Below are 16,882 nucleotides of genomic sequence, written 5' to 3'. Positions count from 1 at the left end.
ATTTTCTTCAAAATGAACTCTAAATTCCTTTATATTAATTCTGCCTGATTTCCTTTTTACAATTTCACATGCACTTTATACACACACACACTGATACAAGCAGAATTATGTAAACAACACTATAGCTCAAATTTTGAATCATCATCATCATCATTTAATGTCTGTTTTCCATGCTGGCATGGGTTGGATGGTGGGAAATAATTCCATTCCTAAACCTTTCCAACCTTTATGCATTGTGGCTACCAATAATATAAAAACAATAGCAAAACAAGATATGCTTGTCTGTTGAGGTTCCACAATCCAATGGTTGGCTGCTGCTTCCACAAGAGAATTAGTTTTAAAATCAACTTTGCAAAAAGGGTTTTTAAATATTTTATTGAAAATTCATAAATATTCGAATTTTTAAGTAAACTGCATATAAAAAAACTACAAACTTCTGCAAAGTTTGAAAAACAATTTAAAAGAGATAATCTTAGGTTAAATAATTAAGCTTTGAAACAAAAACAAAACAAGGCCTTGAAAATCACACCAATACATGAAAATCAGACCAATACAAGTTCTTTATCATCTCTTAAATGGTTCCGAGCCAGCGTTTCCATTATAAAGATCATATTACTTGCTTGAGGAGAAAAAGCAAGACTTTGTTCAAAAGATTTCTGGAAAAATGCTTCTATTGCTGGGTTTTTGTGTCCGTAAGTACAAGCACAATGACTTCTGGAAATGAAAATGTGAAATCAAATTTAAAGATATTTAAGAGGGTGAAATTCTTACAAAACTACTTTAACACAGAATTAATGTTTATCACCAGTTAAACATGACTGTTCTGTATGAACCAACATTACTGCTATTTTCAACCCCAGGAGAACAACTCCTCCACCTGGTTATTTGATGCGATCTCACTCGATATATACTGCAAGCAGGGGAGTGGACCCACAACAATCTTCTAGCCACAACATCACCAAACTATATAGTTTCAAGCTCTTTGTGGTCATACTCAGTGGTGGATACTTGTCCACTAGAGACAGCAGTGATTCACTCCAGAACTGCTGCTATCTCTACTGGGTAAATATCCACCACTGAGGTTGACCACAAAAAGGTCAAAACTGTACAGTCTGGTGATCCTGCCATTGCTGGAAGATGGTAGGAGTTCACTCTCCTGCTTTCAAAATATATCAGATACAGATTGCATTGAATTATCAGCTGGATAATAATAGTGGTTAATAATAGCAGTAATGTCGGTTCCTCCAGAACAGCCATGTTTAAGTGGTGATAAACATTACTTCTCAGTATAGTTACAGCTCTCATCACTTATAGAAAATTTCAAACTAGCTAATCTGCATGTTACTTTAACTCACTTCCAGTAATATTCTCACTAATATTGAACACATCATCATACGCTGTAACTAACTTAATTTTGCAAGGACCTCATGACAGTAACTCACTGAACTACTTGGGCAACACAACAAGTACTTCATTCCTGATCTCTCTCTCTTTCTCACCAGCCAGATAAACTTGTACCACTTCTACAGCAAGACACCCGTTTCTGTCTCTCTGTCTCACTATAACCTTTCATCTGACACGATATCACCTCCTCTAATTCCCCCACTCCCATCCACTCAAAAGATAATTTTTTTTTTGTCTTGCAAGGTACTTGGTGACCCTGCCAGTGCAGGTGCCACTTAAAAAGTATCAAGTCCCCACTGTAAAGTGATTGGCATTTGGAAAGGCATCCTGCTGTAAAAACCTTGCTAAAACTGACTGTGCCTGTGCTTGTGCCACATAAAAAGCACAAAGTCCACTCTGCTGAGTGGTTGGTGTTAGGAAGGGCATCCAGTTGTAAAAATCCAGCCAAAACAGTCACAGAAGTCTGGTGCAGGTTTCTGCCCAGCCAGCTCCTGTCAAACCATCCCACCATGGAAGGCAGATGTTAAACAATGATTGAACTACCATGATATGGATCACAAGTTCACATCTGTTACAGGTAAGTTACTATCGCTGACAGGGCACTTTACTCTACATTTCTCAGTTCAAAAAGCTGCATGGAAATATCAGGTCTGCTGGGAATGTTGTTACTCATTTCAAATTGGTCTTTTATACCCAATATAAAACATTAATAAAACAGAGGATGCAGACTTTTAGTGCATAGAAGACTTACAATATATGAAGACTTACCCTAATGTTATATCTGTTGCTGTAGAATATGATTCAAAAGTATTATGGATATCTAACAGCATTTTTTCCAGTTCAGCATCAACCATTGGATGTTTCTGTCGTTCATAACCTTCAATGAAAAAGCACACACATACATACACAGAGATTACAGGCATAGTAATTAAATCTGCTACAAAGAAAGAAATTACTTCTAACAAAGAAACTAAGTCTCCATAACAGGAATTTGGAAAGAAACAACAATAAGCATTACATGTTGATTTATAGAAAAGTCTTGCATATTTTTGCTGAAGTACTTACAGATTGTACTTGTAAAGTAGAAGAAAGTCAATCTCTTTCTTTATCTTGAAATCCAGGCTTTTTTTTTTGATTGACACTTAAACATTTACTTCCACAGCTAACTACACCATTAATCTATATATATATATAAAGCTGAAGTTGTCTGTGTATGGCGGGTTTGGTAGCCTTCAACTAACACTATCTCCTCCAAGACCCTGCGGCGCAAGTTGACCAAAATTGAGAGTATGATAGAAGAAGGCTTGCTCTTGCTTCCGTAGAAGATAAAATTCAAATCGAACCATGTTAACACCAAAAATTATTTACATCAAAAAGGTGCCTTTTTTCTATGAAAATCCCTATTTTTTACGATTTTTTTATGGCTGTATCACCATTTTTCAGTGTATTTCAACCACAAAAATGTTCACTTATAGAGAATAAACAAGCTACATAATACAAAGTTTTTACTTTTCAAAAATTCCAATTCTAAAGGGTCGTAAAGAAAACAAGCCCGAGCAACGCTGGGCTATACTGTTAGTTATTTGTATAAATCTAAATTCATAAACAGGGTAGAGAAACTGAAAGTTTCAAAGTAGTTGTCCATAAATATTCTTTACACTGATTTAGGGCAGTCCATCTCTATGAGTGTACAATGATTATCCTTTATATCCCTATCAGCTATATCTGGCCTGTTATTTTTGCACTAAGCAGAAGTTTTGATGAGTATGTTCAAAAAATATTTCTAATGTTTATAGCATGCATTCATAACAGAGGCATTGTCAATGTTTATTACAAAAAATTTTTTTACTTATTGATACTATTGTATACTGTTTTGCAAATAACATCAAACCACAATGGGAGGTCATACATTGTTGACATTTTTGAACAGCTGCTGACCACGTGTAATATTGTCTACAAAAGTGTGACATAATCAGCATTTCCAGTTGCAATCCATTAATTAAGAATGTAATTGTTGCTGTCTGTTATTCAATAAGTATTTTGTAACTATCCCCATCTCTTTGATAGCAAAAACACAGTGTCCAAGAAAGGTTAACATTATCTTCACCCTCAAGTTTATGAAAAACCTACCCATTTATAACCTATTGTGGTGCAGGTTTGGCTGTGTAGTATGAAGTTTACTCCACAATCACACGGTTTCAGGTTCAGTTCCATGGTGTGGTATCTTGGGCAAGGGTCTTCTACTATAGCCTCAGGCTGACCAAAGTCTTGTGAGTGGATTTAGTAGACAGAAAGAAGCCTATCATATATATATATAGCACAGGCATGGCTGTGTGGCATGTAACTTGCTTACGAACCACATGTTTCTGGGTTCAGTCCCACTGCATGGCACCTTGAGTAAGTGTCTTCTATGGTAGCCTCAGGCCGAGCAAAGCCTTGTGAGTGGATTTGGTAGATGGAAACTGAAAGAAGTCTCTTGTAGAGATATGTGTGCGTGTGTGTCTGTATGTCTGTCCCCCCACCATTGCTTGACAACTGATGTTGGTGTGTTTATGTCCCTGTAACTCAGCAGTTCGACAAAAGTGACCAATAGAATAAGTACTAGGCTTACAAAGAATAAGTCCTGGGGTCAACTTGTTCGACTAAGGGCAGTGCTCCAGCATGGCTGCAGTCAAATGACTGAAACAAGTAAAAGAAAAAAAAATATATATATATATGTCTCTCTTGTGTGTTTGTCCCCAACCATCACTTGACAACCAGTGTTGGTACGTTTACTTCCTTACAGCTTAGCAGCCCTGCTTCAGTCATTAGACTGTGGCTATGCTGGGACAGAACGTTGAAGAATTTTAGTTGAACAAATCAACCTAGTACATATTTTTGTTTCTTAAGCCTGGTGCTTATTCTATCAGTCTCTATCACCAAACTGCTAAGTTATAGGGACATAAACACACCAATACGAGTTGTCAGGCAGTGGTAGGGGACAAACATAGACACAAAAGCACACACATATCTCTACAAGAGGTTTATTTCAGCTTCCATCAATCAAAATCCACTCAGAAAGCTTTGTCAGTCTGAAGCTATAGTAGAAGACACTTGCCTGAGGTGCCAGGCAATGGGACTGAACCCAGAACCATGTGGTTGGGAAGCAACCTTCTTATTTATTTACTGCCCACAAGGGGCTACACACAGAGGGGACAAACAAGGACAGATAGATGGATTAAGTCGATTATATCGACCCCAGTGTGTAACTGGTACTTATTTAATCGACCCCGAAAGGATGAAACATAAAGTCGACCTCGGCAGAATTTGAACTCAGGACGTAGCAGTAGACGAAATACTGCTAAGCATTTGACCTGGCGTGCTCACATTTCTGCTAGCTCGCTGCCTTATAGTAAGAAGGAAGCAACCTTCTTACAATACAGCCATGCCCATGCGTGTGTGTGTGTGTGTGTGTGTTTGTGTATATATACACACACACACACACACACACAAGCTTCTTAAGTTTCTCTCTACCAAATCCACTCACAAGACTTTAGTCGGCCTGTGGCTATAGTAGAAGACACTTGTCCAAGGTGCCACACAGTGGGACTGAACCCAATACCATGCAGTTGGGAAGCAGACTTCTTACAACACAGCCACACCTGCACCTTAAAGACTTTTTTTTCCAATAGTTGCATGAATATTTCTCATCATCATCAACATCATTACTAACATAAATATCATAATCAGAATCAGTTTGATGTAATTTTCCTCAAGCTGTCATTAGCTGGATATATCTTCACAACATATGCTATGACACTCCAATAACACTTCAAAGTAATTAATAACAAATGTACCAGTATGAATACAATCACCAATTAAAATTCAGCTGATAAAGAAAAGGTTTACCTGTAAGCTGTTGCTGGACATTATCGAGCACAATGCTGTTCATAACTTGTTTTCGGAGCTATGGAAATTAAAGAGCATTGGTGGCATATTATAACATAGAACAGTGATATTTAATGATGGTACATTATAATATCATTTAGTATAGCATGGATGTAGAGGCACATGGCTTAGTGATTGCAGTGTTGCACTCATGATCATAAGATTGCGGTTTCAGTTCCTAGATGGGGGTGATATATTATGTTCTAGAGCAGTGGTTCCCAAACTTCTTAGGCTGCCAGCCCCTTGGCTCCCAGGCCACATTCCTAGCAACCTTCCCACCACAAATATAGACCACTTTCTGCAGCAAATTCAACACAACTGTATTTCACAAATGAAACTTAAACCTAATTAAATGCTTTTACTCTTTTACTTGTTTCAGTCATTTGACTGCAGCCATGCTGGAGCACCACCTTTAGTTGAGCAAATCGACCCCAGGACTTATTCTTTGTAAGCCTAGTACTTATTCTCTTGATCTCTTTTGCCGAACACACCACCATCGGTTGTCAAGCAATATTGGCCGGGGGGGGGGGGAACACAGACACACAAACATATACACACACACACACATATATACGATGGGCTTCTTTCAGTTTCCGTCTACCAAATCCACTCACAAGGCTTTGGTCGGCCTGAGGCTATAGTAGAAGACACTTGCCCAAGGTGCCACACAGTGGGATTGAACCCAGAACCATGTGGTTGGTAAGCAAGCTACTTACCACACAGCCACTCCTGCGCCTAGATATTTATTAATATTTTTTTTACATCTATCACCCCATTTTGGCCACCCTGTTATCATCCCACTTTTCTTGAATGCCCCCTGGATAATTCCAATGCCCCCAAGAGAACAATACCATCCACTTTGGGGACTACTGTTCTAGAGCAAAACACTTCATTTCACATTGCTCCAGTTCACTCAGCTGGCAAAAATGAGTAACCCTGCGACTGACCAGTGTCCCGTCCAGTGAGGAACAATAATATGTGGTGGCATCAAGAAGTTCCTGAGCTAGTTAGGTTTCATAAAAAATAACTTAGGAGTGGTTGTGTGGTAAGTAGCTTGCTTATGAACCACATGGTTCCAGGTTCAGTACCCCTGCATTTCACCTTGGGCAAGTGTCTTCTACTACAGCCTCGGGCCGAGCAAAGCCTTGTGAGTGGATTTGGTAGATGGAAACTGAAAGAAGCCCATCGTATATATGTGTGTGTGTGTGTATATATATATATATATATATATATATGTGTGTGTGTGTGTATATATGTGTTTGTCCCCCCAACATTGCTTGACAAGCAATGCTGGTGTGTTTACATCCCATAACTTAGAGGTTCGGCAAAAGATACCGATAGGCTTACAAAGAACAAGTCCTGGGGTCGATTTGCTTGACTAAAGGCAGTGCTCCAGCATAGGCACAGTCAAATGACTGAAACAAGTAAAACCGTAAAAGAGTACTGAAGTTTTAACATCATCTCCTTTGAAATAGTCATCCTGCTCAGTAATACACCTGTCCTGGTGTCCCTGCCACTTTTGGAATCTGGCCAGGTAGTCGTTTTCCATAAGCAAATTGAAGATCTTCTGTGAGTCACTCTTGATCTCAACAATGGTAGGTGGATGAGTGAGTGAGTGATTGAGTGAATGAGGGAGGGAGGGAGTGAGCAAGCAAGCGTGCAAGTTTGTGTTTGTGTATTGTTTTGACATTCTATAATAATTATAAATGAATATCACTATCATACAGGTGGGAGTTGACCATTTCTTATCTTCCAATAATTACCTTGCTCAGAAACATATATATGGGTGGGCAATAGGCAGGGAATGGCTTCAGGCCATAGAAAATTTGCCTCAATGAATTCCATCTGATCTATGCAAGCATGAAAAAGCAGGCATTAAAATAATGAAGATATTGTGACATTTTGAGTTCAAATTTCACTGGGATCTACCCATTTTTCCTTGATCAACACAAAGTAACAGCTAAATACTGGATCACTCTCTCTCTCTCTCCTCCAGGTTCCCTGTTTCTTGAGGCAATTTTTACAGCATATGAGATAAAAGAGATTGCTAGCCTTCTTGCTCAACTTTTTCCCATTTCTTGGAAGCAAAGGACAATGTGAGAAGTCTCCTATGAACCTCTTGCAGAACAGCAAAGCCAATACTAGAAGAGGAAGATGGGAAGGGAGAGAAAGAGAGAGAGACAGACAGACAGACAGAGAGAGGAGGTATTGACAGTAAGGTCCACAGCGACACCAGTGGTATATCCGAGTGGGTGGTCAGCATTCAGCAGCCTTGGAAGGCAGCCAAATTAGGAACAGGACAACTCCAAGCCTAAAACTCTCACTGTTTGTGAGTGACTACAAAGAAGCAATGGCAAAGGGAGTAAACCCTGACAAGTAACAATAACACTGTATAAATAATGGAACTTTTATTAGCTTGTGAAAATATATAATAATAGAAAAAAGGTTTAGTGCTTACAGATTCTGCTTTAGGGTGTTGATCCATTTTCTTAAAATGGTAATCCAAGTTTCCAAGCTTTGGAAGGATAATCTTCCACTGAAATAAAATAGAAATAAATAATGTGATAATTGTTTTTTGTACTGTGAAATGGAGCCTGTTGAGTGTCGAGCAGTGATCCGGTTTTTGTATTTGAAAGGACGCACACCACGGGAGACTTTTGATGAAATAAAAGTAACTTATGGTGATGATGCCCCATCATATGACCTTGTAAAACGCTGGCATCGTGAATTCAAACATGGTCGGAACTCTGTGGAAACAGCTCCCAGATCTGGTCGCCCCCTTCTGCCATTGATGAGGCATCTGTCCGTCAAGTTGAGGCTGCCATTTTGGAAGATCGACACATAATTATTCGCCAAATAGCCCATGGGGTCAAGATTAGTACCGGGTCTGTGGAAACTATCATTCATGACCATTTGCATATGCAAAAGGTGTCTGACAGATGGATTCCCAGGTTGCTCACGCCTTTCCAGAAGCAAGAACGCGTCGAGTGCTCGAGGGTGAATTTGGAGATGTGCCAAGAAGATGAGTCAAAATTTTTCAAAAGACTGATTACACAGGATGAAACCTGGGTCCATCACGATGATCCAGAGACCAAAGCCCAGTCAATGCAGTGGAAGCACCATGACTCACCCCCTCCAAAGAAGGCAAGGGTGCAGCCCTCCGCTGGCAAGGTCATACTCACAGTCTTCTGGGACCAGGACGGAGTAGTGATGACAGATTTCCTGGCAAAGGGTACCACAATTGCAGGAGCCTATTATGCTTCATTTTTGAGGAAATTAAGAGAAGTTATCAAAATCAAGAGGCAGGGCAAGATCAGCAAAGGCATCCTCCTCCTGCAGGACAACGCTCCGGTCCACAACTCGCTTGTCGCCAGATCAGAAGCACAGGCGTATGGCTATGAACTCCTCCCCATCCCCCCTACTTTCCTGACCTTGCACCCTCTGATTTTCACCTCTTCCTAATCATGAAGTTGTTTTTGAAAGGAAAGCGTTTCCCAGATGATGCAGCCTTGATTTCTGAAGTCACGTTGAGGTTGGAGGACCAAGCTGGGTTCTTCTACAAAAACGGTCTCCAGAGCCGCATCAAACGATGGGAGAAATGCGTAACTCTGGGTGGTTCCTATGTAGAAAATGACTAATAACTGTGCCAAGTTTTGTTGCTCTACTGCTATGGGAAGTGGGTCAGGGGCAAAATGTCAGCTAGTTAGTATTAATATTACTAATGGTATTATACATGATTATGTATTTATATGAAAATGTTCAAATTATGAAACTGAAAGCAAAGTGTGTTGCAGAATTATTTATATGGGTGAGTGAAAGTTCTCCGTTACAAAAGAGAACTTGAAAAAGGTGGATATGTCAGCCAAAATTAGCGAATTAGAATATGAAAGAAAAGATTTAGGTTTAAAATAAGATACAAGATAAAAAGAAATGTTGTACTCATACAGAGATTCATCAAAGGACATTTTGATTTTTCTCTGCGTGAGCATTTATCATATTTATTTGTATGTATGGCAGTCCCAACTCCATTTACCGGTGTTGTTACCAAGTTAGCTATATCATAAGTATTTCTACTACTACAACTTGAGCATAATTGGTGTTTATCATGGTGGTTTACATCTCCTCGGTTGGTATTTAGATGCAAATGTTCGCTAGATCCAGTAGGTGGATTATTGAACCTTTCCCACATTTTGCTATTGTTTATGCGATGCATAAGCTGCTCTAAATTAGTAAAGTTGGTGTATGATACCTTTATGGTGTGTCAATTAAAAAATCGCATGATACCGATTAAATTTAAGAAAACACTTGTCCAAAGCAGCAAAAAATTTTCCAGTGACCTTGATTGAAACATGCAAACCGATCGAGGACACCCTGATTCCTATATCTGTTCATCATCGTTCATCATTCAACATCCGCTTTCCATGCTAGTATGGGTTGGATGATTTTGACTGAGGGCTGGTGAACCAGATGGTTGCACCAGGCTCCAATCTTGATTGGCAGAGTTTCTACAGTTGGATGCCCTTCCTAACGCCAACCACTCCAAGAGTGTAGTTGGTGCTTTTTATGTGCCACCGACACGGGGGCCAGTCAGGCAGTACTGGCAATGACCTCACTCGAATCCTTTTACACATGCCACCAGCACAGGTGCCAGTAAGGTGAATCTGTTGTTAGGCTTATTTGATCGAGTGTGTTGAACAGGATTGGAAGAAGCATTTGGATTATTATGTTGCATGTGTCTATGAGTTTTCATTGGTAGCTCATTGAGATGACCAACTCTTTCTGGCCTGTATTCTTTATCTGAGTGGGTTCTCAAACCATGATGTTGCAGTGGTATACAATGTGTATCACAGTTAAAGGAATTACCAGTGTTGTACATGCCAGCTTCTTGTATATATTAACATTTTTCATGGTACCCAGCCCTAGCTAGAGCAGCATTATAATAAGTCGCATGTGATTTGAAAATTTTTTTATTAACAGATAATCTAGAGATTCTTGTAGATATATTCTTAACTAGTCCCTGTATAATCGAGGGTGGATGGTTGCATGATACGTTTATGTACTTAATATGATTATTTGGCTTATGGAATGGTTCAAATAATCCAGTATCAAGACCAAAGGTAGTGACAAGAAAATTCACTTTACGATAGTCTTTACCAATAGTAATGTTTAGTCCTAAATTATTGAAAAGTCTAAAGAAATTTTTCCTATGCCTTTCTAGCTGTACATATGTATACATATGTGTATATATATATTTAAATTTGCATGTGCACACTGCAAGAAATAACATAATTCATACAGAAGTTTTAGTTACAGTGTGTGTATGAGTTTGTGTGCATGTGTGTGTCAAAGGAAGTTATTTTATGGCATTCTTTCATTTGAAGAACCAAAGTCATCAGCTCAACATATATGGGATTATAATTTTAATTTCCGTAAATTCTTTGAAATTTCTTTATGCTTTGAAGAGAGCAGAAATTGAAAGAGAGGATAAAATGAAAAGGCAACATTTGCTTTGAAGTGATAGGAGAGAGTAAAAGAGAGGAGAAATTGAAAGATGTACGTGTATATGAAATGGACATGTGTGAGAGAGAGAGAGAGAGAGAAGAAGAGAGTGAGCGAGTGAAGGTGTGTGCTATGATGTAAGAATTTTTTTGCATGTATGTGTAAGTGGCACTCACTCTTTCTTTCTCACACACACATTAACTTTCATATACACATGCATAAATAGGCAGCACCCGTTTTTGGTGTAACCCTAACTTTAAACATATGCCAACATCTTTTTTGTGTGAGAGAGAGAGACTATATTTTCTCATAACATATAGAGAAACAGATGTCTTTTAATGCAATTTTTTTGGTTATGGCTTATTTTAATACAATATTTATGTGTACATGTTCATAAATGTTTGTCTGACTAGAATTCTATGCATGCGTGAAACATCATTCGAGAGTGAAACATTAAAAGCAAATTTAAATATTGTGCGATGATGACCTCAAAATTGTGCGACCCAGATAGTTGCTGAGGTTATTTTAGTTGTAAAAAAAGAGTTGTTGAGTGAAAAACATGGTTTATTAGGTAGAAGCGGCTATGTTTTGTTATAACTCTCAAAGTTGTCAACAAACTGTCATCCGGTTCAGCTGTTTTGTTTGTTAATTTCTGTAAATTATTTTTATTTATTTATTTTTCATTTAAAGTGAAAGATAGGAGAAAGTGAAAGATGTATGAACATGTATATGAAATAGATGTGTGTGTATGTTTGAAAGAGAGTGAGTGTCACTTATATGTATGAGAGTGAGTGCCACTTATACATACATGAGGACACACACATTCACTCACTCAATCACACACACACATGCACCTACAAAAAAGATGTATGCATATGTATGTATACATGACAACGTATGTATACATGACAACATATGTATACATGACAACATAGGTATACATTACAACATACGTATACATGACAACATACATATATACATATACATACATCTTTCACTTTCACTTTAAAACAAAAGTAAATAAAATTTTAAAAATTATGGAAATTAATGAACATTGATGATGGCCTAGCCTACATAATGAACACGTAAACACAATCATATAAGAAAATGTGGCATCATTATTATTGTGGTGGTGGTGGTAAAAGATGTCATTTACAATAGGTGACTAAACGAAAAATGATAATGTCCAATTTTTGTAATGCAAATATGTGAATGAAAATATAGTTTAGTTGGTAGCTGAAATCTTACTGAATCTTTTGATACCCCAAACATCAAAATCAGCAACTCATTTTTGGAATGCATAAGGAACATACATACATGTGTATACAAAATACACCAATCTGACCGTACAACAGGCACCCATGCCAACCCCCTTGCTTGCGAAGACATGTTGGGGCAAGCGAAATCGAAATCGAATTGAACCAGCCAGGATCCCTGGTCTGGTGGTACGTAAAAGCACCATCCAACTCGTGGCCGATGCCAGCACCGCCTCGTCTGGCTTCTGTGCCGGTGGCACATAAAATACACCAATCCGACCGTGGCCGCTGCCAGCCTCGCCTGGCACCTGTGCAGGTGGCACGTAAAAAGCACCCACTACACTCACGGAGTGGTTGGCGTTAGGAAGGGCATCCAGCTGTAGAAACACTGCCAGATAAGACTGGAGCCTGGTGCAGCCTTCTGGCTTCCCAGATCCCCGGTCGAACCGTCCAACCCATGCTAGCATGGAGAACGGACGTTAAACGATGATGACGATGATGATGATATATATGTATATATATATATATTTAAATATTTAAAAATTGAGGGAGATAAATTAATATTAATTTTAATATCAATTTAAAACCAGTAGTCCAGCATTCAAAAAATCTGAGGAGTCAGAGAAAATTCAAATATATATATATATATAATCAATAATAAAAGGGTAAAATTAATTAGAGTATAAGAAATAGCTAGATTTTTTTGGCTGCTATTTCTAAAAGTTTGGTGTGTGGTAAAGTAAATTATTTTACTGAACCCTAATTATATAACGTATATATATATATATATATATATATATATATATATATATATATACACACATAGTGAAACTATTTATAACTTACTCTGTCAAATGATACAAAGGATTTTATATATATATAATAATAATTATAATACATAATATATATATATATACAGAGAGAGAGAGAGTGTGTGTGTGTGTGTGTGTGTGTGTGTGTTCATGGAAAAAGACATGGCTTGATTATTATGACCAAGAATCTTTCCAAAAACTAAATACCACTTGAAAAGAACAAGATTTCAAGACATTGAAGAAATCCAAAAGAATGCAATGAGGCAGCTGCTTCCTATCCCAGAAACTGGAGTTCCAGGAATGCTTCCATCAATGGAAATGATGCTGGGAAAAGTGTGTCTCTTCAGAAGAAGACTACTTCAAAAGAGATTGAATGCTGAATTAATATTGTAGTTTTCTTTTTATAGTACCAGACACGATACTTTATGATCACACCTAGTACTGTATTATCACACCTTAGACCTAACACATAGTCCAGTCCTTGTGATAGTGTCATCCTTGTGTGTTTCAATGAACCTAAGAGCTACGCCACTAGAGTGCAAGCTCCTGCTAAAGCCTCACATGCTGGACAGGTCAAAGAATAGAGGCCAGACAAAATTGGGACATTTTCTCAGGGGTAGAAAATGGTGTTCATTAGAGTCAACACTCCTATCTAGAAAACAGTGAAGTTATAGAACAACAAGACCTAGGAGAGGGATTCCGTACCCTTTGGAAAATATATTTCAGGCCCTGACTTGGAACCCACATGGCAAGAGAGGACACCCCAAAACTAGATGGAGGTGGGGATACTGAAGCAGGGCTTGAACTGGAAAGATGCAAAAATGACAGCCCAGAGTCAAGAACAAGGGAGAAAGTCAAGTCAATAAGTGAAGGTCACAGTGCTATGCCACTCACAGGAGAGAAACATAAATGTCACAGTTGACTCCCCAGTATCCTATCAACTTGGCAATTCAAACTATCTAAACTTTAGTATCACTGTTCTAGAAGCTAACAGTAATATATATATATATATATATCTCCTGCACACTCCTCATCAATTTATTATACAAGTGGCTAACTGGCTTCCGTGCCAGTGGCACATAAAAGGCACCATTTGAGTGTGATTGTTACCAGCGTTGCCTTACTGGCACTTGTGCCCGTGCTAGTAGGGTGCCAATAGCACCATCTGAGCGTGATCGTTGCCAGAGCGGCTAACTGGCTTCCATGCCGGTGGCATGTAAAAGGCACTATTCGAGTGTGATTGTTACCAGCATCACCTTACTGGCACCTGTGCCGGTGACATGTGTAAAATCATTCGAGCGAGGTCGTTGCCAGTACCGCCTGACTGGCCCTCGTGCGGGTAGCATGTAAAAAGCACCCACTACACTCTTGGAGTGGTTGGCATTATGAAGGGTATCCAGCTGTAGAAACTCTGCCAGATCAAGATTAGAGCCTGGTGCAGCCTTCTGGTTCACCAGCCCTCAGTCAAAATCATCCAACCCATGCTAGCATGGAAAGCGGACATTAAACAATGGGGATAATATTTTCTGTCACAGCCCATTTTTACATTTCTATTAGTTATTCGTGTTTATTCTTTGCAGTTATTGATTCCTACTACCATGATCAATGATCACATGTTGATGTTTTGCTTTCTTAAAAATAGTTTATGTATGGGTCTCAGTAATTAGACAAGATGTAACATGTACACTCACATTTCAGTATCATTCAGTCTATTTACATCCTGCATGCATAAATACTGACACAGCTGATAGAAAACAACCACATACGCAGTTATTTTATAAATGTCACAATGACACATCTAAAAATTTATCATAAACACACCTTAGTTATTCGTACATAAAAACAACAATACTTACCAATGTCTGTATCATCTCCATGTTACAAACAGAAGGCTCCATCAATAACATAGAAGAGCTCTCAGAGTTATTCTGCACATAGAGAATCAAGTCACATTCATCTCCGATACAAGTAGAACATTCAGGCAGACTTGGCTTTGGAACGAATGCTGGTTTGATGCTGTTCTTTCCACTTTGCTTTGACAAAAGGGACAACATGGAGCCATACATGGCATTTTCATCATTTAATGAACAACCGTCTGCAGCTAGGGCACTACATGGAAAAGAAACCATTCACACGGAAAGAAAAAAATATATTATCATTAAACAACTATTCTTTCTAATGCATACATATACACAGACAAAAATAGTCCCACATATACATACATATATATAAACATAAGAATAAATATACATATATATATACACATGCATACACACACACACATATATATACACATATATACATATGTATGTATATATATGTGTGTGTATATATATATATGCATATATACATACATATATACATATGTATGTATATATATGTGTATATATATATATATATGCATATATACATATGTATGTGTAAATATATATATATATACACACGCACATATGTAAGTATATATATATATATATATATATATATATATATATATATATAAAACCCTTGATTCAATAACACTGTGTATAAACTCTATACTTAGAATGACCAATTTTATATACTATTGGATTTTACTCATAAGGTATTGGAATCTTATACGTAAACCATTCTGCCTAAAAAATTTGGATCTATAAATACAATATCCCTACATATCTCACATCTAGTTTCTTTCCTCCACCTCACTCTCTTTGTATCTTATCTAAATCAACTATTACTTAATCATTCTCTCACACTGTCTCCAATGAAGGGATATAATAAATATCCTGGAAACAGCTGTAAGACCTATCTATAAATGATTTAAAATCTACACAGCCTTGGTTTTTTTATCTCATTACGAACGAAAATTGTTTTACATACACATATATACATATGTGGAGGCACATGGCCTAGTGGTTAGAGCAGCAGACTCGCAGTCGAGGTATCGCAGGTTCGAATCTCAGACCGGGTGATGTTTGTGTTTATGAGCGAAACACCTAAGTTCCACGTGGCTCTGGCAGAAGGTAATGGCGAACTTCTGCAGACTCTTTGATCAGCTAGGTTCTATAGAAGATCATTCAGACAGGTATGAGAAAAACCTTTCAGCAGTAAAATCTGCCTGGAATATGTTACTATCCACCCCAACCCATGCTAACTTGGAAAAACCAAACATTAAATAGCAATGAACAAATAATGATAAATGAAAATAAATAAAACAGAAAGGCATACTCTACTTTGATGTATCTCTTGTCTCCTCAGCAGAAGAATCAGAAGTGTATACTTTCTTATTTGAAGACTTTATTTTACTTGCAGTAATTTCTTCTGCTTGGCTGATACTAGCTGGTCGATTTTTGAATTGAATTAGTAGTTTTTCATCTGTGTTATCTTTTGGACTCTGAGGTTTTGAATTTTTTCTCTGCAAATCAGGCTTTTCTTCTTCCAGCGCAGCATCATCCTCTTCATATTTGCTGTTCACACGTACATTAATAACAGGCCATGTTTCTCCAACGTCCAGACTAATACTAGCTGTACGCAAATGTTGTAGATCTGATAAATAGATAACAATTATAAATACGGAGATGTACTTGCATAGCAAGTGATTTGATCTGAGATCATGTGCTGAAACGAAAACAATTGCAGTGTGGAAGGTGTTTGTAAGCCATTTAAGAAACACACAAAAGCCGTTCCATTCACTTCAACATTTAAGTTTAATTTGTCAAAATATTTTCGTCGCTTTAAGACCACGACCTGTTCAATGGCATGGATTTTTGTCAGTGAACAGGTCGCGGTCTTAAAGCGACGAAAATATTTTGACAAATTAAACTTAAATGTTGAAGTGAATCGAACGGCTTTTGTGTTTCTTAAATGGCTTACAAACACCTTCCACGCTGCAATTATAAATAGCTCAACTTTAAAGTGCAGTGCATAGAATAATAAACTGATAAGTAATTATGTAAAACTAATCAGTCATAGAATTACAAAGGAAAACAAAACAAAAATTATTAAAAA

General features: G+C 37.8%; 1 protein-coding gene across 2 annotated transcripts in view; it reads right to left on the bottom strand.

The window, feature by feature from the left end:
* Positions 1 to 359: 359 nt before the first annotated feature.
* LOC115213008 overlaps positions 360 to 16,882 on the bottom strand; it is a 54,222-nt gene continuing 37,699 nt past the window's right edge. For both annotated transcript variants that reach the window (XM_029781905.2, XM_036503890.1), the window contains exons 10-15: positions 16,108 to 16,420; positions 14,755 to 15,007; positions 7,790 to 7,867; positions 5,293 to 5,350; positions 2,173 to 2,281; positions 360 to 714 (exon numbers count right to left, since the gene is read on the bottom strand). In XM_029781905.2, coding sequence (XP_029637765.1) covers positions 543 to 714; positions 2,173 to 2,281; positions 5,293 to 5,350; positions 7,790 to 7,867; positions 14,755 to 15,007; positions 16,108 to 16,420 — 983 coding nt within the window. In that variant the 3' untranslated portion in view covers positions 360 to 542. The remainder of the gene's footprint in view (positions 715 to 2,172; positions 2,282 to 5,292; positions 5,351 to 7,789; positions 7,868 to 14,754; positions 15,008 to 16,107; positions 16,421 to 16,882) is intronic.

This window comes from Octopus sinensis, linkage group LG6 (genome assembly GCF_006345805.1).
Source record: "Octopus sinensis linkage group LG6, ASM634580v1, whole genome shotgun sequence".
In the NCBI taxonomy this organism is placed as follows: domain Eukaryota; kingdom Metazoa; phylum Mollusca; class Cephalopoda; order Octopoda; family Octopodidae; genus Octopus; species Octopus sinensis.
The sequence above is the reverse complement of the archived record's forward strand: the minus strand, read 5'-3'. Positions and strand labels throughout refer to the sequence as shown.